This window comes from Sturnira hondurensis, unplaced genomic scaffold (assembly GCF_014824575.4).
Source record: "Sturnira hondurensis isolate 20B ecotype Veracruz unplaced genomic scaffold, ASM1482457v3 Scaffold0007406, whole genome shotgun sequence".
Lineage (NCBI taxonomy): Eukaryota > Metazoa > Chordata > Mammalia > Chiroptera > Phyllostomidae > Sturnira > Sturnira hondurensis.
The window spans coordinates 4,253,227-4,280,943 of NW_028080037.1; the positions used below are offsets into that span (position 1 = coordinate 4,253,227).

A 27,717-nucleotide genomic window follows, 5' to 3' on the forward strand; every position below is an offset into this window, starting at 1 on the left:
GGGATAAGTAAACATTCCTCTGGAGATGGAAATAAGAAATCGGTGAATGAGGGAAAGAGTAAAAAATCAGGCTGTGGGCATTCCGGGAAAGGAGGAAGCAGCCGTGTGACTTGCGTGCACACATAGAGACCTTTGTACCTTCCATGCTGTCTGTGACAGCGTAGCTTAGACTCGGGCTGGATATGCAGGTGAAGGTATTGAACTTGTGATTGCCACACTGCCCCAAGATGACAGTTATAAGGTAGGAAAAGCACAACAAGGAATTGTCTTTCTGGGTGAAGTAGATAAGATCGGACAGTGTGCCAGGCTCTCATTGGTTATGGGATGTGGGCGGAGAAGGCTTTCAGCAAATCGTCTTTCTTCGGCACCACAGTCCCCGTTCTGGAAAGGAAATGGCTGAGAAAACACTGGGACAAACGCTAACTGAGCGGAGCAAGGCTGTTTTTTCCCCAGTACCAGGCCTCACTCACATGGGTGTGAACCGAGCGTTAAGGAGGATGCTTTGGAAGCTATAGCCAGATTGGCGCTGGAATGAAAGACAGGTGCACGAGGTCTTCGGTCAAGGATGAAAAAGCGGTTACGGAACCCATGTCAAAGTCCCTGATTCTGATGCTGTATGTGTGGAGGTGGACAAAGAAGAACTAGACGGGAAAAAAGGAACAGGCAGCATCCGGGCACTGACCGAAGAATCCTCTGAGGAGGAACATGATTCTGAAGCTGAAGAAGAAGGCGGCCTCTCCAAGCAGATGCTGCGAACAGGCAACCTGTCGGACGTGTGTCCTGTGTACGAAGCTTTTCCTGCTGTGTTTAGGGTCATAACGGTCTCCCAGTCTGACTTTAAAAGCATTGGATCGGTCTGGGATAACATACAAGGTCAGAGCCTTCAGGATAAAAATCAGGTCGCGTATGTTAGGTAACATCAGATCGGCAGGGACAGAGGACCTGATGTGGACTTCAGTGACACAAAGCTCAGAGGTAAAATGTACCTTGTTTTGGTTCCGTTTTGTTGTTTTTTAAAATAGTCTTAAAATTTTTAGGAGGCGTTTTAGGCAATGTAGGTGCAATAACTGTGGATTTTGCAAGAATGTTATTCTACAGATGGGAAAATAAATTCTTTAAAACTGAAAAAAGAGGTGGACTGTGTTTGAAATGTGATAGAGTCATCCAATGCGAGCAAAATCAGCTACACAGAACGGGGCGGGCAAGCCGTCATTCTCTTTGCATTGCGCCCATTGTGTGTTTTAGTAAAAAAAAACCAAAAACCCGCAAACGGAGATAATTGGGTGCTCTGAAGAAATCGATGACGACACTGCACGCTCACCTGACTGGTGCTTGGCTCTTCCTCCCACTCAGCTCCTGGCGGTGCCGGTGCTTGTTCGGATTTCCGACAATGCTGCGATGATACCGGACTTACTCTCCTTCAGGAGCACGAGGCTTCGGCCCCGAATCGCTGCGGTTTCTTTCTTGGGACCCGTCGAAATGTCTTTTCCTCCATATTTCTCCACGGCAATTCCTTGTGAATGTGCCTGTGTCACCCTTTCTTCCTTCTTTGTCATCACTTAACTCAGAGTTCTGACCATAAACTTGTCTGCTGCTTAGGGATGTCACAGAGTTAGTGCCCTGGGATCCAAAAGCGGTTTTTCTCTGAGTTGCACTAACACCAGTGCTGTCAAATGGCCGCCACACGGGACAGAAAAGATAGAGAGCATCTCCACCACCGTAGCAAGTTCCATCAGACCGTGCTGCTGACAAGGTCTGTGGGATGGAGGAAAAGGCGAGTGCGGGCGCAGGTGAGTGAGGACGGACAGGGTGCGCTCAGTCAGACGGCATCTATTTGCTGTGCGAAAGAGGAGGCAGAGTTGCCTGATGACAGGGAAGGAGAAGGCAGAGGGAGGGGTAGGCGGTTTGATGAGAATGAAGAAGATTTGAAACGGTTGCTACGGTGACCAGGAGAGGAGAGCCAGCAGGGGAAAGAGGAGCTCCAGGGCGGTGTGGACACCCCAGGGCCCCAGAGGTGTCATTGCAGTGGTCTGGGCGGTTGAGATGACAGCGGGCCCTGGGCCTTCCCACCGGCAGGACCCACCTCCCACCTCCACACCAGGGGACCCAGCAGGTCTTGCCAAGTGGGTCAGGTGGTTTTAGAATCCGTAGTCCCTGGTGTTTGCTGTCTTTGTTATGGTCTTCGATATTTGTTCCAGAAACTATGAGCAAAGCTCCATTTCTGTTCCTCCTTTCTCCGAAAGCACCCTTCCCTCAGGCTCATGTCATTTGCCAGCCCCACAGCCAACGGCAGGAAGCTCATCTTGGCCCCCTAACTCAGCCTAGGTACTAGGAGTGACTTGCTCCACTCCCTTTATTCCGAGGAATTGCCCTGTCCTGCTTGTGGGGGCTGGATTTCTCTCCATCCCAAGATCTCCCCTCCATTCCATCCGTGCCAAAACACACCTTCTGCCAGGGAACTTCAAGAATCTACCCCTTCGGGTGATAACCAAGGTCTTTGCAGCCCTCACCACAGAGGCTGGGGATGCAGATTGCGTGCCCCCCGGGGACGTCTGGCAATGTCAGGAGACACTGGTAGTTGTTACAACTGAGAGAGTGCTACTGGTATGTCCTAAAATCCACAGATCAACCCCCCATGACCGAGAATTGTCTGGTCTAAAATGTCAGTGGTGCCAAAGGTTGAGACACCCTGGCCTACACAGTATTGGCGCCTAAGCTGTAAATTCAGTTGTGAAATCAAGGGCCACAGTGCAACGCACATAGTAGGTGCTCAATGAATGTGTGATAACCACACGAATGAGCGAGCGAATGAGGGAGCATATGAATGGCTGGCCGAGGGCCCAGTTCAGGACTGTGTGCTCTGTGGGTGGATGGTTATTGACTCAGTCCTGCAGATGCTCGCCCTGAAGAGCCACCTGTGCCCAGCTGGAAATGGCCCCGTCGCTGCGGTTTGGGTCGTGATGAATTGCTGTGGGAAGCCACCGAGTGGCGGAGCAGACAGTGTTCCTCCGCATTATGATGGATTCATTGTCTGCTCTCCAGCCCTTCTTCTTGAACTCTCAGCAGAGAAGGGTTGAAAGGGCCGGGCCGAGTAAGGGCCTGTGGGTTCAGCTGTCTCGGGAGGGGAGGAAAAGGCATGCCCAGACTGAGGATTATTGCTCACGTGCCTGAGGATCACAGCCCCTTTGAACTGGAGACAGGTGGAGGTCGGGGGCCAGATTCTGCCACATCACCACACTTCCCAATTCCTTTACTCAACAAGTATTTACCAAGTGCCAGGGACTCTTTGGGGGACATGTGAGTTAACAAAAGAGACCAAAACCCTTACCCTCCTGGGGCTTCTATTCTAAAGAAACAAGGTGGACAATGGGTAAGTAAGTCAGATAGATAGAATGAGTGAGAGGGCCGTGTGCCCTACGGAGAAAAATCAAGGAAGGAAGGAAGGAAGGAAGATAGCACGTATTTGGGGTTGAACTTGGTGTTTAAATTGAGGTGAAATTCACATAAGATAAAATCAACCACTGTAAGGGGCAGAGTTCAGTGGCATTTAGTACATTCACAATGTCGTGCGACCACCTCCTCTCTCTAGTTCCAGAATGTTCCATCATCTTAAAAGGGAGCCCTGGGCCCACCAGCAGTCACTCCTTCCTCCCCTGCAGCCCGTGGTTACCACCAGCCTGCCTCTGTCTCTATGGATTCCCCAGCCCCTGGTAACCGCCCTTTCTCTGCTGTCTTTGTGGATGGGACTATTCTGGGTGGTTCACATAAATGGAATCATATACTAGGTGGTCTTTGTGAGTGGCTTCTTTCAGTTCATATCATGTTTTCAAGGTCCATCTGTGTTCTAGTGTCTGTCAGTAGTTTATTCCCTTTTATGCTGAGTCATACTTTGTCTGGGTATGTCGCATTTTAGGGATCCGTTCATCAGTTGACGGATGCAGGCCGTCCGCACCTTTGGCTGTTATGAGCAATGTTCCCATGAACACTCCGGTGCAAGTGTTTGAGTTCCTGTTTCTGTTTCCGGTGGGAACCTGAGAGTGGAATTGCGGGGTCAGGTGTTTTGAGGAACTACCGAACTGTTTTCCCCAGCGTCTGCATCCTCTTACCTTCCCACAAGCAATGCACTCGGGTTCCAGTTTTTCCACATCCTGGCCAATGCTTGTCATTTCCCATTTTATAAGCAATAGCCATTCGCCCCGGCAGGTGTGACTCAGTGGTTGGAGCAGGGGCCTGCAGACTGAAAAATCACAGGTTCGATTCCCAGTCTAGGGCACGCGCCTGGGTGGCGGGCCAGGTTCCCAGTTCGGGGTGCGCAAGAGGCAACTACACATTGATGTGTCTCTCCCTCTCTTTCTCCCCCCTTTCCCCTCTAAATAAGTAAATAAATAAAATCTTTTTAAAAACAACAATAAAAAACAATCACCATCCCAGTGGTAAGAAGTCATACCTCACATGGTTTTGATACGCATTTCCCTAATGCACATCACTGGGTGTTGAGCATTTCTTAATGTGCTCGTCAATCATTTGTGTATCTTCTTAAAGAAATGTCTATTCAGCCCTGGCTGGTGTAGCTCAGTGGATTGAGCACGGGCCTGCAAACCAAACAACCGCGGTTCGATTCCTCGATTCCCAGTCAGGGCACATGCCTGGTTGCAGGCCAGTTCCCAGTGGGGGACACACGGGAGGCAACCATACATTGATATTTCTCTCCCTCTCTCCTTCCCTTCATCTCTAGAGATAAATAAATACAGTCTTTTTTAAAAATTAAAAAAAAAGAAATGTCTCCTCAAGTCCTGTCCCCCACTTTTGAATTGGGCAGTTTGTCCTCTTGTCATTGAAATATGAGTGGGGATTGAACTTTCACATAGGGTGGTCAGAAGAGGCCTCCCTGAGGAGAGGACTGTTAAGTGAAGACCTTAAGAAGGGGAGGAAGCACGTCACCAGGATGTCTGAGAAGAGCAGAGCAGGAAGAAAGAGCAGTGAATGCAAAGGCCCTGAGGCAAGTCACTCACTGGTCTGTAAAGCTGGTTTGCCGTCTGCAAATGGGGACTGAGGCCTGGAGACACAATATTACATCATGCGGAGTGTCAGCAAACCATCAATGCCTCCCCATGCACTGGAGCAAGACACTTCTCAGAGCTCCAACTTGCTCATCTGTGAAATGGGGATAAAAATTGTAATCTACCTCACAGCATTCTTGCAAGAATTAAATGAAATAATACACCCAGCTGGGGCTTGGCACATAACGGTGCTTGGAAATGTGGGGTGCACACCCAGATCAAGAGGGCTTTGAATCATGAGACCCCAAAGGGAAACGGTTTGCAGGAGAGTCCGAGGGGTACTATCGGGAGAAGGCCCGAGGTCCTGGCTATCATAGCCTTGATTCTATCTACGTTTTGAAGGGCGTGACTTATTTATATGCTAACACCAAGCAGGGGGATTACAGTCTGAATGCCAGCTTTCACCAAGTGACCTCGGGCAAAGTTTTAAACCTCTTTGAACCCAGTTTCCTCATGTGTGCCTCATCATTGTGGGCAGGATTTAAGATGTACAGGTGTCAGTAGGAGAGGTGTTCAGAAAATCCCCTCGCTTACTGCTTCGTCATGTGTCTGCCCAGCAAACACCATTTGGGGCAATCCAAAACCGCAAAGGTTGCCTTAAATTCTATTTTCCACACAAGTTACTATGATATGTTACTTTTGTTTTGGGTGGGTGTGTGTGCGTGGCAGTTGGAAGGTGGGCTTCGGGGTCTCAGGCTGGATTTCAGATCCCAGCTCCTGGACTCACCGGGTGCTGGGATTTGGGAAAGCGTCATGACCACGTTGGGTCTCGGCCCACCTTACGAAGCGGTCATGAGGACCCCAGCACATTTCTGTAAAGCACCCACCAGCCAACAGAACTCTGGCTGCGTTGGTATGAAGGAAAGGGTGGGAAGTGCAAGCGCTGTGGGTGGCGAGGGAGAACAGGGGAGAAGAATCCTAGTAAGACTATTTAGAGGGCCTAGCAGAGTGGAACTGTGACAGAGGAGTCTCCAGTCCTCATTTTTCTACCTCTAAAAAGAGCAAAGATCAGGATTCTCCAGTGTGAGACTCTTCTCTGTCCATGGCTGGGCTGGTGTCCTCCGTCAAGGCCCTTCCCCTCTCTGCATCTCAGTTTCCCAGGGTCCCTCTCCAAACAGCGCCTCCTCTCTGAAACCATGTGTGGCCCCGCTACTGACCGGCAGAGGGCAGTGGTGCACCAACATCGCTCAGGCACTGAACCTGTGCCTCCCAGGTTCAGTTTTGTTTGCTGTTTTGCCATGTCTGACCCTGGACGAGGGAATTGTGGTGAAATAAGAGCGGCGTTACGTGTTTCTCTTTCTCAGAGGTCCCTATTTTATCCTCAGTGCAGAGTCAGAATGGGTCTAGTTACAGTGTACAGAGGGGGAAGCACAGCCTCAGAAGCATGAGAAACGAGGCTACATAGAAAAACAGTCCACTGGCAGTTGAGGTCACACCACATCCTAAATTTAGACCATCTGAATGCTAGGAATGCAATGCTGTATGTCTGGGCTGCTTAGCGTCGATAACCAATTACCCTCTTCATGGTTCATGAAGCGCTTTCTGGTCCTCGACATCAGAGAATTCTTATTTTATTTGATCTAGCTTACAGGACAGTTTCATTGTTGTCCAGAGTGGTTGACTGAGGCTTGACCTGGGTCTTGAAGTGAATGTGAAATGAGGAGAGAGGGCGTAAGGATGGCTTTCTGATGGGAGGGGAGGCATGTCCAAGGAACAAAGGCAGGCAGGTGGGGGACAAGAATGGTACATTGTGCAAGGCTGGAAGGAAAGAGTGAGTGGTAGGGAAGATTCTAGGTGTACCATGTACCTGCTTCTTTTGGCCTGTTCAGCATAATACCCTCCTTCTGATAGTGCCACCCAATTTTCTTTTGGGGAGTCACTTCTTCCCCACTGTCAACTCCATTTGGGTGAAAGGCCATGCCCATGGTTATAGGTGGTCACATGACCAAGTCTGACCAATCAGAATACCACATCCTTTGGTCAGCGATTGGCTGGTGCATGAGCACGTGACTAGATCAAGCCAATCAGAACAAGTGAGACTCAATTCCATTTGTTAAGACTGCCTGGACTTCCAGGTTTCCTTGAAAATTTAGGAAATCTGGATACAGTGTGTGGCAGGTTGGCTGGGGCCGGGAAGAGGCTGTCTGCTTCAGATGGGACATGCGCTGTACAGTTTGCCATGGCCCCTGCCACTCTTTATCACTAGGGGTAGTTCAGTACTCTGTGAGCCAAACAGAGCTCGTCTGTCTTTCAGCCCTGGGAATACGCGTTTGTGTTCCCTGAGTAGGTGCCACAATGAATCCTGGTTGAAAGAATGAGAGGGCAGCTCGCGGGAAGATATTCATACAAAACCAAGAAAGTGTGTGCGGGAGGACCAATGTCGCCTCCCGAAAAGCAATCCCATAAACATTCATTCAGTCCTCACGTCGACCCTGTGAGATAAGGCAGGTTAATCCCATTCCATTATGTAGATGGAGAAACTGAGGCTCAGAGAGTACCCATATTCACAAGCTACCACATAGCCCCTCAAGGCTGCACTCTTTACCTCCTCCCTGGTGGTACCCAAGTTAGAGACGAATTTGAAGGTCCCTGAGAAGCTCAAGACATTGCAAGGAAAATGAACCCTTGTCCTTACAGGGTGCCAACCTGGGTTTGTTACCCAGGGCGTCTCTGGCACCTTTTAAATCTCCTTGCGCTGCGGCGAATGGAAACTGCTGGGCGGCGCTTCTCTGATGGTGTGGCAGCCAGAGCGCACCTCTCAGACCGCCTTCACCAGAGCCTGCTGGGAAAAGCATGGTCGACTGACAGCCCTAGTTCCTGCTCCTCTGGATCCTCCAAGTTCACGCCAAGGCCATACTTCCCCAGGGCTGCTCACAGCCAGTGCCTGAGCGCAGGAGGAATGTTCTTACAGCCACACTGCTGCCTAACCTGGGATTCCTGTTACAGGTGACTTTGGCCTGGCTGACACTCGCTGCTGTCCCAGGCTCTTCCTCGACCACCCCTCCTTCCCCCTCTCCTTTCAGACCAGTGCCAGACTGGCCTCACAGCCTGAAGACTCTCCTGCCTCCCACGCTCTCTTCTCCTTTATCCTTCACAGACACCAATACGTAAATCATCAGTAGATCTTTTGCAAGTCTAAGCCAATCATGGCGTCTGCCTCTCAGAGGATCTGAACGAACACAGATGACTTGCATTTGGTGAAATGAGTCAATGAAGCCTACAACCATGCAAACCCACAATATCTGTTGACAAGAACACAGGGTTTAACATTGTCATTGTTAGGCCCACGGGCATTGGAATTGGAACACCAGGGTGTGAATCCCCCTTTCCAGGATGACATTTAGGAAGCTTCTAAACTGGCTGTGAGCCTCTACTGCCTCGACTGTTGAATGAACGGTTCTCACCCAGCAGTGATTTTATCCCCCAGGGGACATTTGACAATGTCTGGAGACATTTCTTGATTGTTACTGACATCTAGTAGCTAGAGGCCAGGGATATCGCTACATATCCTACAGTGCACAGAGCAACCCCCAGCCCCCGACACACACACAGCCCCTCAAAGAATGATCCAGCCCCAAGTAGCCATAGTAGCGAGGCTGAGAAGCCCTGTGTTACATGGCAACGGTAACAGTAGCTAATTCTAAAGGCTGTCGTGGGATCATCTGTTCAATATCTGTCGTTTCTGCTTCCCCACCCTCCTTGTTAACTCCGCAGGTCAGGGACCAGATGATTCTAGATCAATGTTCTGTATCACCAATGATGAGAACACGGAAGGTGCTAAGTAAATTATTATGAATTGAAATATTTATCAGATGGGTGCAAATCAGCATATGGTCACTACCATCATCATCGTCATCGTCATCAATCAACACTGTCTTCCCAGCCCCTGGCTCAGTGCATAGTTGGTTTTCTGTATTTGTTGAATGAAAGAATGAATGAGTGAACGAGAAACAAGGGAGTATCTACTCCCTAACCACTAATTTATGTGCTTTAGGAAGATAATAGAAACTCCCGGGAAATAGGCCCAGTCTTTTCCTTTTTACTTGCAAAGAGGAGTTTTGTTCATTAAAGAAACTACTTTAGAGGCTTAAGCCCTGTGCCAAGCCGGGGCCTGGCTCAAAGTCACGTAGCGTTTAGGACTCGCATCTTGCTCGGCTTAGGCAAAAAAGGAAACCGGGCCAGGCTTTGTGCGAACTCAGTGTGAAACAAGAGCTGTTTTCAGGGCCCAGGAACACGCTCTGTCCCGTGTTTCATTTCTTCCATCTGTCTGGTATCTGACCTCCACTGCCCTCCAAGCCATTGCCACACATTGTCTGCGCACGTTCCCATATAAGGTGATCTCTCTCTGTGTCTTTCTCTTCCTCTCTTCCCCTCTCCCTCTCTTTCTCAGGGTTGGACGGCAGCAGCGCTTGCTTCCTCCACCCCACTGCTCCTCTCTTGGCCTTCCCTGGCAGGCGGTGCCGTGAGGATGGATGGCTGGAGAGCGGGAAGGGGCAGGGGGCTGCCAAGGAATGTGGCAGGTTTATTTTTGTTCGGGCTGCATTCTTTGCCAGGCCCGCAGGCCCCAGCCACTTGGGGATGTCACATGCCGATAAGACAGTGGGGGGTGACTGAGACCTGTGGCTCAACTCTGCAACACCCCAGGTGTGAGCCATTGTCACAGGGGGGGGGCGGGGGGGCAGTGAGTCTGAGGTCATGGAAGTCACCTCTTCCCACTACCCTGTGTCTGATTCCCAGAAAGAGAAGTTTGATCCTTCAGAGAAGCAATTGCAGGAATTGAGATCTGTAACCAACTTCGGCCCCCTGCTGGGCGAAACCCAACACTCGCAGCAGCGTGGAGAAGAGCCAGGTGTCAGGGTGCAATTGTTGGCTGTGTGACCTTGGGCAAATTGCCTGACCTCTCTGACTCTGTTTCCTTATCTGTCAAACTGGTAACAAACCTACTTCATACTATTCTAATACGGTGAAATAGGAACTCTGTGAGGGCAGGGGTTATTGTCTACTCTGTTTGCTGTTACATCACCAGCACCTAGCACAGTTCCTGGCACCTAGTAGGTGCTCAAATATGTGTTGAACAAATTAAGTGAGATAATGCTTTCAAGTGCTCAGCGCCAAATAAATGGTAGCTGTTAGTATCTATTGAATAACAACATGTGTTTATTAAGTGCTTGGTAAATGCCAGGCCCTGACAGGTGCTGGGGATATGGCCGTGAACATGACAGACCTTAGGGAACTTGTATTCTGATGAGGGACTTACATGTGCAACTTCAGAGAGTACGAAGTACTATGGAAGAAATTGGAAAACGGATGTGGCCCTGGCTGGTGTGGCTCAGTGGATTGAGCACAGGCCTATGAAGCAAAGGGTTCCTGGTTCGATTCCCAGTCAGGGCACGTGCCTCAGTTGCAGACTAGGTCCCCCAGTGGGGGCCACATGAAAGGCAACCACCCATTAGTGTTTCTCTCCTTCCCTTTCTCCCTTCCTTCTTCTCTCTCTAAGAATAAATAAATAAAATATTTTAAAGATAAATAAAAAAATAAAAACGGATATGGAAGAAGTGTGTTTCTCAAAGCTTTTGACTGTGACTCACAGCAGGAAATGTTTATCGTGGGACCCAGTGAACACACATGCATGTTCGTCAAACCGAAATAAAACTTGGCAAAACAGTTGTGGTCGATTGCCTGCCAACTGTGTAGTGGACATCATCCCTGGTACGTGCATGCCACTCCCTGATGGAGGACTCCCTGTCTCCTGTCCTTGGGTCTGGGTGGGGCCGATGACTTGGTGCGACCAGTAGGATGTGATGGAAATGACGCTGTGCTTGTTCCGGGCCTCAGCTTTAAGGTGCCTGGTGGCTTTCACTTTTGTGCTGCTGGTGCTATCAAATCAATCAAAGAGGCCGATGTGGTTCTAATGTCCTAGCAGCCTGTGCAGAGCAAACTGAAATCTAAGCCTATAGATGTCTCAGGGTCAGGCAGTCAAAACTCAAAGGAAACGCAATCTCAAACAGCCAACTAGGCTTTTCACTACAGCCAATCAAATGGTTTCTTGCCTTTGCTTCCACACCTTGTACAGGTTTCTCCTGGGGTTCCTGTCAGCGGAGCGTGCTCCCAACCACCTCCGGTTGGGGGCTGCCCCACTGGTATCCATTTTTGCTCAAGTAAACTCTTACATTCTTTTTGCTATGCTTCGGTGTAACTTTTTTTTTATTTTTTTATTTGTTTTAATATATTTTATTGATTATACCATTACAGTTGTTCTATTCCCCCCTTCAATCCCCTCCACCCACACCCTCCCTCCCCCACCATTCTCCCCTCCCTTAGTTTATAACCACATGTCTCAAGTTCTTTGGATTCTATATTTCCCCCACTATTCTCGCCCTCCCCCCTATCTATTTTCTGCCTACCATCTATGTTATTTTCTGTGCCTTCTCCCCTCTTCTCCCCCTCCCACCCCCCTGTTTCTAACCCTCCATGTGTTCTTCATTTCTATGGTTCCACTCCTGATCTAGCTGTCTTCTTGGTTTGCTTTTGTTTTAGGTGTGGTTGTTAATAACTGTGTGTTTGCTGTCCTTTCACTGTTCATCTTTTTCATCTTCTTTTTCTTATATAAGTCCCTTTAGCATTTCATATAATAAGGGCTTGGTGATGATGAACTCCTTGAACTTGACCTTATCTGAGAAGCACTTTATCTGTCCTTCCATTCTAAATGAAAGTTTTGCTGGATAAAGCAATCTTGGCTGTAGGTCTTTGGATTTCATGACTTGGAATACTTCTTTCCAGCCCCTTCTTGCCTGTAAGGTCTCTTTTGAGAAATCCGCTGACAGTCTGATGGGTACTCCTTTGTAGGTGACTGTCCCCTTATCCCTTGATGCTTCTAGGATTCTCTCCTTCATTTTGGTCTTGGCTAATGTAATTATGATGTGCCTTGGTGTGTTCCTTCTTGGGTCCAACTTCTTTGGCACTCTCTGAGCTTCCTGGATTTCCTGGAAGTCTATTTCCTTTGCCAGACTGGGGAAGTTCTCCTTTATTATTTGTTCAAATACGTTTTCCACTCGTGGCTGTTTCTTTCCCCCTTCTGGTACCCCTATAATTCGGATGTTGGAACGTTTAAAGATGTCCTGGAGGTTCCTAAGCCTCTCCTCATTTTTTTGAATTCTCATTTCTTCATTCCTTTCTGGTGGGATGTTTTGTTCTTCCTTCTGGTCCATTCCATTGATTTGTGTCCCCGTTTCCTTTCCATCACTATTGGTTTCCTGTGCATCTCCCTTCATTTCAATCAGTCCAGCCCTCACACGTTCCTCTAATTTGTAACTTTGTTCCTCTAATTTGTGACTATAATCAACCAGTTCTGTGAGCATCCTGATAAATAGTGTCCTGAATTGTGCTTCTGAGAGGCTGGCAATTTCTCAGTCGCTTAGAGTTATTGGCTCTGGGACTTTGAGTTCTTCTTGTGCCATCTTTCGGGTTGTTCGTGCCTGTTCCATAGCAGGATCAGAGCCCTAAAGTGTTCACTAGAACAGGGCAACTCAGTCGCTGGGTTGTGACGTTGTAGGTGGGGGCGGGGTCAAAGAGGGACAATGGCTCTCACTGGTCTTGCAGAGCAACTAAATCGCTGGGTTGTGACGCTGTATGTGGGGGCGGGGTCAAAGAGGGACTATGGCGTCCTGTCTGCCGCCTGCCGCCACGGCCCTCACTGGTGCCGCAGTTGCTGCTGTCACCGGGCCCACGCGTTTCGTCCCACTGCACGCGAGTGTGCCACCGCCGTCAGCCCTCGCCCCCTGGGGCCTGCGTGGTCTGTCTCACTGTGCGCGAATATGCGCCCGCGGTCTGCCCCACACCCCAGCTGGTTCTCGTATCTGCCTGCGCGCCTGGGTCGGGGGCCCTGTCCTGCCCGACCCTGCTCGCTGCTGGCTCCGCCCCTCTTACTGTCCCCGTTGAACGGTTAGATGTAGTCGGACTTCCGTACAATTCAATTTTCTGTCCTTTGGTTGTGTCTTTGTTTCTCCAAACCTTTGCTGTATTCAAACTTGGTTGTGGGAGAAGGCACAGTGTTTCCACCTATGCCTCCATCTTGGTGGAAGTCGGTGTAACTTTTAACAGTATGTCGCTGCCAGGTAAGGACGTTCGGGTCAGATCACTGAATGAGGGGAGACGTCAGGGAGAGCGTTCCCAGGAAAGAGAAATGGCAGTCAGCACTGAGGCCCAGGAAGGAGGGGAGCCAACTTAGATGTTTCAGCCCCAGTCCGGCTCCCCAGTCTTAACTCAGCCACGTGGAGATCCCAGCAGATACAACTGTGGAGCAGAACTGCTCGCCTGAGCCCAGCAACCCCGCAGATTTCCGGGGTGGGGGCGGGGTGGGGGGGGCGTGCTGTTCCAAGTCGGTAAATTGGGAGCAGTTTGTTACTGCAACAAAGAAAAGTATTTCTGACTCAGAAGTATTTGCCTTTATTCTGTGTGATATTTTCTGTTCCACTTCATTTTTGAAGAATGTCAATCAAGACCGATTAAACTGGTTTCAACACCCACGCATCAGCCATAACCAACAGTGTAAAAAACACCATGATGGAGAATGACTGGAAAGTGGGAAGGTGGGTTACGTTAGTAAGAGAGTCCGAAGAGGCCTCCCTAGAGAAGGAACATTTGAGCTGAGACCTGAATGAGGAGTCGGAGCCAGGCCGGGGGAGACCCGGGGAGAGAAGAGTCGGACCGAAGAAACAGTGGCAAGGGCTTGAGTTTGGGGTGGGTTTGGTGAGTTTGAGCAACAGGTCAGAAGGTAGCAGTTGGAGAGGAGCGAGAAAGGGGAAGCCTGGAATGAATGTAGGCGCTAGGCCCTGAGACACCCGGGACCTCAGCTGTAGAGAGCAGAGACTGCTTGGAAGACTTGGGCTGCATGGTTGACCTCCCAAGGTCCTGACTCTGTCCATCTTTTTGTTTTTAATTGAGGTGAGATTCACATAATATGAAATAAGCTTTTTTTTAATAGAGAGAGGGAGAGAAATATCTGTGTGCAAGAGATACATAAATCAGTCCATTGGTTGCCCCTCATATGCCCCCAACTGGGGACTTGACCCTCAACCCAGACATGTACCCTGACTGGGAATCGAACCTGTGACCTTGCTGTTCTTAGGTGGATGCTCGATTCATTGAGCCATACCAGCCAGGGCTAAAATTAACTTTTTTAAAGGGAAGAATTCAGTGACATTTGGTATGTGCACAATGTTGTGTAACCACCACCTCTGTCTATTTCCAGAAGATTTGCATCCCCCCCAAAAGGAAACACTGTAGCTATTAAACAGTTGCTCCACACTCTGCCCTTCCCCCAGCCTCTGGCCATCACCAATCTGCATTCTGTTTCTATGGATTTGCCTGTTCTAGATATTTCACGTAAATGAAATCATGCAATACGTGACCTTTCTTGTCTGGCTTCTTTCACTTAATATAATGTTTTCAAGGTTCATCCTTATGGTAACATGCATCTGTACTTCATTTTTTTAATGCCCAGACAACATTCCGCTCTGTATGTGCACCCCACTTTGTTTAGTTGCCCATCCGTGTGTCTGTCATTTCAGTTTGTAATTCCATCTGCAGCACACTGCAGACCGTGATTTGGTGTCGTCAGCCCGGGCGAGAGGAAAGGTCTTGGCAACATGAAGAAAGGCCAGTGTGAGCCCCCGCTGCCCCCGGCCTTTTCTTGTCCCACCCCATCAACCTTTTCCTGCGTGATCTGGAGCTTGCTGGTGGCCCAGACGCAGCTCCACTGCTGCGTACCGTTAAATACTCCCCCTGAATTCTATAAATACATCGGCACTCAGCTGGGAAAAAAAGAACTTGAAAGGCATCTGAAGTGAAAATACACTTTTTTCCCCATCATCGGCCAAGTGTTTTCCCTTCATCTTCCCCGTCTTTGATTCCAGGGTGAGTGCTTGGCTTTCAAACCATTAGCTCTACCCAGGTGAGAGAAGAGTTTGTTGGCAAAGTCCTGTCGGCAGAGAAAGCCACGCAGCGTGTTAACACTGGCCCTGCCTCGCGGAAAATCCCTCTGCCTCCAGCCCCAGTGGGTCCTTGTTAGGGTCCTTCGTCCAGACTCTGCTAGGCCAGGTTACTAAGCTGATGAAAATGGCTTTGGGATCGACCAATTTCGATTCCAAAATATGGGGTCATGTTTTTGAATGTTCGAATATTTTTACTTTTTAAAGATTTTATTTATTTATGTTTAGAGAAGGAGGAAGGGAGGGAGAGAGAGCAGGAGAGGAACATCGCGAGCCAACTGAACCTCACAGCTGAGGGCCCTGTGTTTGACTCAGCAAGCTGCTGGCTGTGTGATGGCGGGCCCTCTATTAACTCCAGACCTCGATTTCGTTCATTATAAAATGGAAGAAAACAAAGCGGTCCTTGCATCCTTGTTGTGAAGATTAAATGAGATGACGTGGGTGTGGGCAGTGTGCTGAAATGCAGTTAGGCCTAACTCCGTGGGGTGCCAGGAACCTCAGCTACAGAGCCCGGGAAGCTTGGAGATGTGGGGGTGGTTCTGTTGACCTCACAAGGCCTTGCTGCCCATCGTTTTGATTGTATAATTCCACATCTCATTCACTTCATAATTCCTTCTGTCTGCCCTCCCAGGTCCCCATTCTGCCATTTTCTTCCCTGGGAGGCCAAACTGCGTGGATGATGTCAAGCGTTGCTTGTCCCTTTGGCGCCCTGTCGGGTTTAGCTCCTGGGAAGCCCGCCAGGAGATCAGGGGGTGGGAGGAATGTGAGGTCAACAGTGGCTGCATCCAAAGGCTCCCATTAGGCAGCCTTCTCCATACGCTGCTCTGTTTACAAGCTTCTGGTGCCTGTTGTCTTCTCTGGCTGCTTCAGGCTCGGGGCAGCAATGGCTGCTTTTGTTGTTGGTCCCTTGTTGGTTTCCCTAAACCTTGCCCACGTCTCTACAAATGGTCCTTTATCCGCTCCCCCGGTTCCCCAGACTGGGCTACCTTCATCATGCCAGGGCTTTGGCTGATACAGAGGGTATCCATTGCATCCGACAACTCAGATTCAGAGGAAGTACATGATTTTATCATCAACCGAAAACCAACTCTGAGCCCCCATCCCGTCATTACCGGGCATCTCGCCTTCTCACACATCCCGGAGGATGCCAGGTCCCTGGGCTCTTTTGCAGTGACAGAGCTTCGGAAGGTCACTTGAAATCTTCTGTCAGTGACTCCTCCTGGTGACTGCTTGGCCACCCACCCATCATCCCAGGCTGCCTGGTCCTTTCAGGTCCAATGGCATTAACGCTTCCACGTCAGGCCTGGGACGAGGAAAGCTTGGGCCACGGTGGAAGACACTGGACTCGTGGTGTTGGCCCCCCTTGGGGTGTTTCACCTTCTTAGGAGCTGCTCTGGAATAACCTGTGTCCCTTTCCCAGCCTTAGCATCTCTCTTCTCTTGTCTTACAGGAGTGTCCAATATTTTGGCGTCCTTGCGCCACACTGGAAGAAGAGTTGCCTTGGGCCACCCATTAAACACATTGCAGCATGTAATCCCCAAAATATCTCATAATGTTTCAAGTAAATGTATGATGTTGTGTTGGGTTACAGTCAAAGCCAGTAGGGCTGCATGCGGCCAGGTTGGGCACCCCTGCTGGAGGGGACTCCTCCCTCCCTGCTCCGCCTGGAGGACAACCAGTATAATCTCCTCCAAAGAATTCAGATTACAAAATACAGCTTCTGATTTCAGCCCGCGAAACTCAACGCAGTGCAGATAGTTTTAAGAGGAGGGGCATGACACACAGTCAGCATCCGCAAGTGATGATGTGGTTGTTCTTTGAGCCCAGGAAGAGTGTGAGTTGCATCCTACATTTCAATCCATGACTGAGGAATTAAGACAAACTGCATATTACTTGACTCCTCTCTATTGTCCATTAATTTCATAAAACCCATTAAAAATACACTATTTGACAAAAACCTAGTGCCAGGCACACATTTAATGCTGCCCATTTAGTTGAATGTTTCACGCATTACTTATATTTTTTACCTTTTGGGAAAGCACATTCTGCTACAACTACGCGCAAAATTAAATCGCAGGGCTGAGGCGATGCAGGGTATCCGCCAAGCTGAATTCAGGTTTCCGTTTAAATTTAGTTCCTTTCATCTCCAAGTAACCTAGATGGCTGAGGCATTAAATGGCAATTAATGGATAACAGAATAACCCACTTCCGAATCTGTTCCTGCGTCTGGGTCATTTTTCTTGGTTTAAAAGAATGAGATAAAAGTGGGCAGTGTGCAGAGCAGCCCCAGATGGGGTAGCATCTTGAGAACTGGCATTTGCTGAATACTCGTGCAGAACCCAGAAATATCTCCTGGTCAGGATGCGAGGTCTAAATTTAATACCGAAAACAGAAAACTGGCTTGGCTTCCCTGTGCTCGGCACAGGGAAAGTTCTTGTTTGGAAGTTCTGAGATGAGAAGGGGCTGGAGACACTCGGTCCCTGGCATCCTCTGACTTTCTGTGGGGACCCGGCGGGTCTGCTGTTATCCCGAGATCTCACCTGGCCCACGATGGGGGCCTGCACTGAAGAAAGATAAGTTGTTGGTAGGAAACCAACTTATCAGTAAGGACAAGCTCATTTCTTCCTCTTCTGGTTTTGCTTACCTGGCTTTTACGATTGAACCACCTTCCCTGTTGTTCTTGTTTGTATAATGTCTCTGCTACTGGTAACAGAACGCAGCCCTCCCTTTCTGGGAGCCGCCCTCACCAAGGCTGTTATTATGTCCAACAGAGTCACAGCGGTTGATTCAAGAATGGGCTGACACACTCCAGACCAATGAAACTTAGCCCTGGGAATTTGCTGAAACCGTTAAAGAAAAAATGTACTTTTATTGAGGTTGGTAGGCTGGAAGGATGTAAGTCACCTGCTGCTAGCAGCCCATTCATAAGAAAGTGGGAGTAAGAGGCAGAAAGATGGAGGGAGAAAGAAGGTCAAGATGATGTCACTGAACTCCTAGATCAAGCCATACCTGAAGTTAGTAATATCCTTGGTCTTCCCAATTGCATGGAACAATGACCCCTCTCCTTTATTTTCTTATGCTAAACTGAGTCTTGAAAAATGCACTTTATCAGGAGTGGTTGTTTCCCCTCTGAATAACCAGAGCAGAGGTTCACAACTGCGGATGTTTCTTGCAATACAAATAAGGGAGTTGGAAGGGGCAGCTTTTAGTTTCTGTCACCTCCTCCCACCTTACCTCACCCTGCCTCCCACGAAGGCCAGTGAACATTTAAAGGACACTGCCTCATAACATCAAGTTTTTTATCAGGGGGCTTTGGGTGAGAAGCAGGTTGGGAATTTTTGGTGCTTTGGTAACAAGGGATGAGCAGGATTCGATACAGCCTCTTGTTACAACCAAAAACTTCTAAAGAATCCACATCTCGCGTCCTGCAGTCTACAACCACGAGCACTCAAGAGAACAGAATTAACAAGAATGGAAAGGAAAGGCACACCCAAGGATGAAAGGAGACACCCCTGCCCTTTACCCGTGTCCCTGGTATGCATGCCCTGATCACCTGGCTTGGCCAATGGAAGTGCTTTATCCATAGGAGAGTGGAGGTGAACACGAATGTTCACAACAGCATTGTTCATTATAGCCAACAGTGGAAGCCATCCAAATTTCCACCAACAGATAAATGGGTGAGCAAAAAATGTATACAATGAAATATTATTCCGCCATAAAAAGAAATGAAGTACTGATTCCTGCTACAACATGGAGGAATCATGCGAAGGTTATGCTAAGTGAAAGAAACCAGATACAGAGGGGCCACATGTTTTATGACTCCATTTATAAGAGATGTCCAGAAAAGGCAAATCCATGGAGGAGGAAAGCAGATTAGTGGTTGCCTGAGGCCGGGAAGTGAGGTTTTTCTGTTTGTTTTTATTGCACACTGGCAGGTGGTGGCTGAAGGGAAGAGGGTTTCTTTTAGGGGGGAATAAACATGTCCTGGGATTACATAGCGCTGATGGTCCCACAACTTCGTGAATATGCTAGAAGCAATTGAAGTGTATGTGTGTGAATTATATCTTAACAAATCTATGAACAAAACCCAAAAACCAGAGAGTGCGGGTAGAAATAGGAGCCTTTCCAAAAGGCTGTCTCATACAACTGGGACTTCCATTCACCTATTAAAAACGTCAAACACACTTCAGCCAAGAGGCGTCTTTGGTGTTTTACAAGGAAGACTCAACATAGCATCAGAGGAAAAAAAAAGTCTTCACGTGGGTGGCTTGACTTGGGATGCAATCAGCAATGCCTTCACTGTTGTGAACCTGTTGCTGAGAAGTTCTTCTTGGACCCTGCATGGAATCTTTTTATCTTAAATGAATCAGCGGGTGGTGGCGGGGTTACCTTTGGCATGTATCTAGGCCCCATAGATGGCCAGGAACTCAGTATGTGCAGGCTTCTCTGGGTCTCTCTCTTTTTTGCTTCAAGTTGGAGTATATGCTTCTCAGTATCTCAGGCTCAGTGACCAAATTCTTTCCTGTGTTCCGGAGCAAAGACATTAAGCATAACACCCATTCACGTTTGAGTGCAAAGAGTGCTCCCATTGCTTGCTTGAATTTATACAGGATTGTATCACAACCAACAAGTGTAGTGTTTCAATAACAGCAGCGACAGGTGGAGGAGGGACTAAAAACTACCGGCTAAGCCACTCTTGCCCCTCTATAGCCTACATCTGCCCTCTGTAGAAGGAGCAAATCTAACCACCTCATTTTTAAAAAAGAAGTGAGGGGGGAGGTAAAATGTTTTTTAGTTCTTCCAGTGTCAGGCATTGTTCTCAGCATTTTGCCTGGATCAACTCAATCTGCATATCCACCCTTTTGAGGACGGTATTATTATAGGCACAGTTTATAGATGAATAGAGCTCAGAGAGGCGAGGCCACACAATGGCAGATCCAGTGTTCAAATCCAGCCAGCCAGGAGAATCTCCCAGCTACCCAACAGGGTTAATTCATTAGGCAACCCTTGTATGAATCGAATCTTCTGTTGTTTCTCCCACAGTTAAGTTGTTTAATTTTTAAAGGTTTTATTTTTTTTAGAGAGAAGGTAAGTGAGGGAGAAAGAGAGGGAGAGAAACATCAATGTGTGGTTGCCTGTCATGTGTCCCCTACTAAGGACCTGGCCCCCAACCCAGGCATGTGCCCTGACTGGGAATTGAACCAGCGGCCCTTTGCTTCGTAGGCCCGTGCTCAATCCACTGAGCTACACCAGCCAGGGCTAATTTTTAAAGGTTTTAAATGTTGCCTTCTCCTGGTGGTGAGTATCCGTGAGCTGGGTCCGCTGTTAGTTTCTCTCCAGGTTCTTTCAGAAAGGAGGCGGCCAGCAGTGGGCCCGCCTTGCAGTGCTGTGTTCCTTCTGTCCAATAAACCCGTCCCCTTTCCAGTTTGGCTGATTTGTACTGATCCTGAAACATCACTTTGTTCAATGCAGCCTCTCCTGATAGTACAGTCCTTTCAGCCCTAAATTAACTGGGGACCCATCCTCTGGGCTCTCCCCATCACTGAGCCCTTTTCTTACAGCATTCTCACGGTCGTTTGGGTGTTGCCTCTGCAATGGTCTCTCTTCCTACTCTACACTGTTAGCCCCATAACCACAGGGACCAGGTAATTTCTACCTTCCAGGGACTGCATCCCCAGCAGCCTGCACAGCGTGAGGCATATAGGAGATATCTAATATGGAATGTGTTTTGTTGTTTGTATGATGCTAAATCTGTAGTTGGTTTCTTCTAAGATGTTTAAACAAGCAACTATGTTTTCCGGGTGTGAGGAATTTTTTATTCCTTCTCATTTTCTTCATTGACATCAATAAGTTCAGTGATTTCCAGCCTATGCGGGGTGGGGGTGGGGGTGTTTCAAAATACCATTCACCAACTGAGGTCTCCCACAAGCCAGTTAGAGCAATGGGGTTTCTGTGCCCTGTCTCCTCTGTGACCTGGGCACCGAGATCTTCCCTCCGCCCACCTCATAGGGTGTGAACTCCATGACGACTGCAGGGAATTTGATTCCTTGATGCAGGTGCCTAAAAAGAGGTTCTTAGCAGCCAAAAGGTGCCTTAGGCCATTTGCTTTTTTTTCCCCAGGCTCTCACCCTATTATTAAAAAAAATTTGCTGGATTAAAAAAAATTAATTCCCGCCCTGGCTGGCGTAGCTCCGTGGATTGAGCGCAGGCCTGCGAACCACACGATCGTGGTTTGATTCCCAGTCAGGGCACATGCCTGGGTTGCAGGCCAGTTCCCAGCAGGAGACTCACGAGAGGCAACCACACATTGATATTTCTCTCCTTCCCTTCCCCTCTAAAGATAAATAAATAAATAAATAAATAAATCTTAAAAAAAAAAATTAATTCCCGGTACAGGGTACATGGCCCAAATAATGTAGCAAAACTGAACTCTCTATGATGAATGTTTTCTTTTAATCCTGCCAGAGACTATACAGTTGCTCCCACGTCTAACCTAATTTGGAGATACTTATGTCAAAAACCTAAATTTGAAGCTCCAGCCAAATGCTTCCTCAACCCAAATCCTTCTTGCCCGGCGGCCAACAAAGCAGCCATCATCCACGTTTGAGGAATGAATATTTTGTAAGCTGCGGGACGTCGGAGGAAGTTTACCGCTGCGGTAACAGCCCCAAATTCTCTAAGCTGCCAGCAATGGCTCAGAACCCGGGAACCGGCTAAGCACACGGGACCCGTCCCTACACCCTCCACCGCCTGGGCCACAGCACGCGCCTGGAGTCCCCGGAAGCGCGCCGGCCTCCCCGCCGGAAGTGACGTGCCACGGCCTAGCAACCGTTGCCAAGGAGCTCGAGTGTAGGAACTCACTAGAGCCCGGATAATAGCTCCGGGGGGTGGGGGAAAGTGGTTTCGTGGAGAGGATCTGAGGTAACCTCCGCACCCCGCGGTCGGAAACTTCCCCGAACCCAGAGATAGGAGAACTTTCCCTCCCCGGCCCCTTCCCCTTCCCCCTGCGGCATCTCGCTGGCGCTGGCGGAGGGGTCGCTGCAGCTAAGCCCCCACAGCCGGGTCGGCCCCTGCGGGGCCTAGCGCTGACCCAGGCCGCTCCCCCGTTGAATGAATCGTCGCGGAGCCCGGAGGTGTCTGTCTGTCGGATGTGGGGCCCCTGTCCCCTCTCCTGAGCCCGAGGTCGAGGGGGACGCTATTTTTGGGAATCCTACGAGGTTGCTGGCCAGCGCTCGAGCCAGCTTTAGACCAGGGCAGCGTGGTTCCTGTCCCGAATTGTGCCAGATAAACGCATGCCCTGGTTTTAATTCTTGCCCCCACCCCACCCCCTCGGGTTCTTTTGAGGGTAAGTTCTGGTGAATTAGTGTGGCAACTTTCCGCTGGAAGAGGGAAAGTAATTGCTTTTGCTAATTTTAGAGCACAAAGCCCACTGGGCATAGACAGCCTACCTGTTCCAGCACATCTTTGTCCTGAAAAAATCTGGTCGGCTGCTAGCAGGAAACCCGACTAGTTTCTTTTCCTTTCCTGGTAACGTTCACAAGGGTTGTGTTGTGGGTTTGTTTGTTTGTTTTTTAAGAAAAAATATATGTGTGTGTGTGTGTCACAAATATATGTTTAATTTCGAAATCATTGAAAAATATGTGTGTGAGGGTTATGATGTGGACGTTCACTTAAACTATTAACATTGGAAAACGTGCATCTCCAACGTGGCTTTCTACTTAATTTAGGTCAAGTTTTTCTTTTTACAACTGAAAACCTCAAATTCATATCACATATTGGTTATCCTTTCTACTTTCTTTTGACTAATTTTTAACAATAATAATTATTTGCTCATGAATTTACCCTGATTATGGAGAAATATAATGCCTTCCCATTTGGATGGTTTTTAAATACCCAGCTCCATTCACCCGATTTAAGAGACCTATTTCAGAGCAAGAGGCATGCTGCCCCACCGAATGCCTTGGGTGAAAGAACGTCTATCTGTTTCATGGTTAAAAAGTATTAGGGAGCACTACAGTAATTCATTCTTTCTTTCTTTAGCAATTCATTTTAAAATTCACTAGTTAAAAAAAAATTGGCTTGCTCACAAAATTTCTACTGCTTCCCACACAAAAAATTTCTACTTCCTCCCACACTAAACAAGTGATGTCTGCATGCAGGAGATGCAAGGAACCTTGGTAAAGCTCTTTGGCTCTTAAATAATCTGATATCCAGTTTTTTGAAAGTTATGATATGTTGCTCTTATGCTTTTTTTGGCTTTGGCCTCTGAACAAATTCATTCAGTTTAGCGGGAATTCAAAGATGGAATTAGTCACAGACAAGTCCTCGTGGAATTTACAGTTTAGCAGAGAAGAGAAGATGGACGTAAGTACCTAGTGTGAAATAGAAAAGTGACTGCAGGAGAGCCCTGTGGGTGAAGTGTGGTCAACTTGGAAGGTAGGCTCTGTTACTCTGGTGCAGAACAAGGTGCGCAGCCTAAGATTCCCTGGAGGGACTTGCCTTTGGAGAGTAGGGCTTGGAAAACGGTTAGGATTTGTACCTCTGGAGGGTGGGAGGAGGACAGTCCTGCTAGTGGCTGGAAATCAGCATTAACTGAAGGCAGAGGTGGAACTAGGGAGTAGTGACCATTTCAGTCTGCTGAAGTTTCCGAGGGTGAAAAGCACCAGTTTGGAAGTACAATTGGGAAAGGCTAAATTGAGCTAGATCTTTTAAGCTAGATCCAAGAAGTTTGGGCTTTATTTTGTGGATAATGGAAAGCCTACAGATGGCGTGGGATGGGAGAGGCAGAGACTGGAAAACGTGAGGCTAGGATGTTATCGAAGGCATAGGAAATGAAGGCCTGAATTACTCAAGGGTGGCAGAGGCCAAGCCCACGTGGCCAAGCTTGGTGGAGGAAACCAAAGCAAACCAGAGAAAGTGTACCCAGGCTAAAGCTTGCAGCCTGCCTCTGCTCAGCCTCACTTGGGTGTGGCCGGGCAAAAATGTGGGCCCAGGGTTGCCAGATCTGGTTTTCAAGAGAAAGGAAATCTGCATTTGAATGTAAAAATATCCCCCAATTTTAATACATGGGCTACTAATTTTTTTAAATTAGAAATATGTCTGTAATCTAACAAGTTTTTACCCTCTGAGTAGAAGTTGTGGAGCTAACTGAAGAGATGACTGCTATATTATTTACTATATTATTATTTGTCCATGTTAATTCAGGTGATTGTTGCNCCAAGCCCACGTGGCCGAGCTTGGTGGAGGAAACCAAAGCAAACCAGAGAAAGTGTACCCAGGCTAAAGCTTGCAGCCTGCCTCTGCTCAGCCTCACTTGGATGTGGCCGGGCAAAAATGTGGGCCCAGGGTTGCCAGATCTGGTTTTCAAGAAAAAGGAAATCTGCATTTGAATGTAAAAATATCCCCCAATTTTAATACATGGGCTACTAATTTTTTTAAATTAGAAATATGTCTGTAATCTAACAAGTTTTTATCCTCTGAGTAGAAGTTGTGGAGCTAACTGAAGAGATGACTGCTATATTATTTACTATATTATTATTTGTCCATGTTAATTCAGGTGATTGTTGCCACACAAGATGAATATACAGAAACATTTGGCATCAAATATTAACAGTATATACTGTAGCATTCATAAGAGTCTTCACACTCTGATTTCTTTTAACAAAATACCTTTTCATTATCCTTTTCATGCCTACTCTTTATGATCTTAATACTGATTTTTTCCCCCAGGACTTTTGTTACCAGTATTGAGGATTTTTTCTCTATTTTTACTCTTTAGTTTAAGTTATAAGACCTGACCATGAGTGATCAAATTAAATTCATTGTGGACAATCTCAACAAGGAGCCTTTTAGGAAGAACTATAATTTAATCACATTTGATTCCCTGGAGCCAATGCAACTATTACAAGTTCTCAATGATGTCCTGGCTGAGATTGACCCAAAGGTAAGCGTTTCCTCTTTTCTCTGTGATGAAAAGGTGGCAGGAAAGCCCATTTCGGCCTCTAACTATCTGTGCTTTGGGCAAATTAGTTAATTTCTCTGGACTTCATTTTCATGAGGCTTATAACTGTAAAGTACTTGTAAATGGTCTTCAAGATTTCTGCTCTGGCTGGTGTGACTCAGTGGATTGACTACCAGCCTGTGAACCAAAGGGTCACCTGTTCAAATCCCAGTCAGGGCACATGCCTGTGTTGTGGGCCAGGTCCCCAGTAGGGGGCATGTGAGACTCCCTCCCTTCCCCTCTCTAAAAATAAATAAACAAATAAAATTTAAAAAAAAACTTCTCTGTCACCTAAGAAATTAAATTATCTACTTGTAATTTATTTACAAAATATTTCTCTACTTCCAAACATAAATAGGTTTGGTCCAGGAATAAAAATACTTTTACAAAAGGCTTTATTGTATTGTAAATTAGCTCATGTCTCTGCACGGAGGATTTTTACCCGTGCCGTTCTTGGTGTGAATCCTGATCTGACTCGGGTGCCCCCTCACTTGGAATCCGGGGGCCTCCGAACTTAATCTGTCTTATTATTAAGAGACCACTGTGCTTGTTATGCTCTAGCAGAACAACTTTGTGAGTTTAAATATTGTTCTTTGTTAGATATACAACAATAACATTTTTAAAATTTCTTTATTTGTTAGCAAGTTGTCGATATCAGAGAGGAGATGCCAGAGCAGACAGCCAAACGGATGTTAAGCCTTCTTGGTATTCTTAAATACAAACCTCCAGGAAATGCCACAGACATGTAAGAATCTGATTGCGTGTTGCTTTCTTTCCTTTAAAAAAAATTTAGAGAAGTTTTACTTATGTCTTAAATTAATTTTTTACTTGTTGTTTTCTTAAGCACTGCTTCCATAGGCAAAGCATAGGCCACGGGCAGTCTTCCTAGGCAATACCTGGTCTCCCCAGGCCAATGGTCTTGGAACGTCACCAAATTCAAAATAACCTTGAACTTCTAATGTTACTTTGGCATGCAGAAGGCCTAAGTGGGTCAGTTATTACTCCTAATCAAAAAAGTCAGGCAGACCCGCTATTCCATGCTATCACCTATGCGCCATCCTGGATAAGAACAGTGACTTAAGCCTGCCCGGCCAAAGAAGTGAAGTGTCAGTGACTGTCCCAGTGAATGGTTGCAACACCGCCTGTCTAAATATTCCAGTAACCTATTAAAGGCCTGATTTTACTGTTAACGTACAGACTGACTTAGAATAGTCTTGGTTTTATCTTTTTAAAATTGTCATGGAAAGCAATCAGGGCATTGTAAATCAGCTCGTGAGTGAAGGTTACCTCCAAGGTTTACTTACAGGCCTGCGTGTGTGTGTGTTTATAGGAGCACCTTTCGTCAGGGTCTGGTGACTGGAAGTAAACCTGTAATTTACCCCGTGCTCCACTGGCTTCTTCAGAGGACGAATGAACTGAAGAAAAGAGCATATTTAGCTCGTTTCTTAATAAAACTTGAGGTGCCAAGTGAGTTTCTACAGGATGAAACTGTGGCTGATACCAATAAACAGGTATCAATACTTGGATAGTATTTTGAAATGGCCTGTGGTGGGTTTCAGGGTGCGCATGTTCAAATACACGCTCCTCTCTCTCTAGTTTCTTTGCTCTCTCTGTATTTTCAGGTGACACCAAAAAGTAATGTTCATCTGCAATCGTGTTAAAAAATTGACATTTGTACACAAATACCAATTCAGTGATGGGTATGTAGGTAGACGAAAAAAAAGCCCTTGAAATTAATGATTTTAGCATAATTTAATACTTAAGAATTGTGGGTAGATAATGGATCCTGGGCACTTTGGACCCTGGACCGTGGGGACTTTGTTGATCAGTTAGATTACTACACAGTTTGTCATCCAAATCAGAGAGAAAAGAACTATCAAAATAGTTACACCAGGACAAAGGGTATAAATTGACAGTATCCCAGGCAAATTGGGATAGGCGAGCCCCAGGGAAGAGTGCGTGGGCACAGAAGCTAAGGTGGCAATCTCAAAGAACTTTCCAGTCAGGCAGAAAACAGAGAAAGGGCCAGGGACTTGAAATTTCAATGCACTTTCCTCACCAGAGTTTTAGTCCTGGAGTTTGGCCTTAAGATCTTGAAGCTTTTGACCACTGAGGACTCTGCCAGGTCTGGCTCCTGGGTCTTGGGATTAAAAGCATGTTGTTACCCTGCTGGTGTGGCTCTGTTGCCTGCTTGTCCTGTAACCAAAAGGCTGAGGGTTCATTTCCCAGTCAGGACATATACCCAGGTTGCCGGTTCAAACCTGGTCCTGGTGCTTAAGATCCCCGGTCTGGGCACGTACAGGAAGCAATCAATTGATGTTTCTCTCTCACATTGATGTTTTCAAAAAATGTCCTTGGGTAAAGATTAAAAGAAAAAAGCACATTGCTGACTAGAGACTATGGAAAGAGGTTTCTGGCTTAAGACTTCAAAGGTCTCAGATTGTGAGAGAGAGAGAGAGAGTGCTCTGTTGAGCACCTCGTGCTCTCTATTCCAGTGCATGTGCATAGATGGACCACGCCGGCTCTGTAGGGAGTGTGTCAGTCTGTCTTTCCAGTAGGTGGTGAGGTCTGTAAAGACGGGCATCATGTCTTACCCATCAGATTTTGCTTCTTACATTTTGTAGAATTGTTTCTATATAGTATGTGCTCAAAATTTGGGTTGAATCAA

General features: G+C 47.5%; 1 protein-coding gene across 4 annotated transcripts in view; it reads left to right on the forward strand.

Moving 5' to 3' along the window:
- The window catches only part of IFT81 (intraflagellar transport 81), a 138,175-nt gene that overhangs the window by 55,157 nt on the left and 55,301 nt on the right, over positions 1-27,717 (forward strand). For 3 of the 4 annotated variants that reach the window (XM_037052056.1, XM_037052055.1, XM_037052057.1), the window contains exons 3-5: positions 24,828-24,992; positions 25,691-25,794; positions 26,380-26,560. In XM_037052056.1, the coding sequence (XP_036907951.1) occupies positions 24,849-24,992; positions 25,691-25,794; positions 26,380-26,560 (429 nt within the window). In that variant the 5' untranslated portion in view covers positions 24,828-24,848. Of the gene's footprint in view, positions 1-21,855; positions 21,971-24,827; positions 24,993-25,690; positions 25,795-26,379; positions 26,561-27,717 lie in introns of those variants that run through there. The other variant, XM_037052058.1, reaches the window with a different exon arrangement.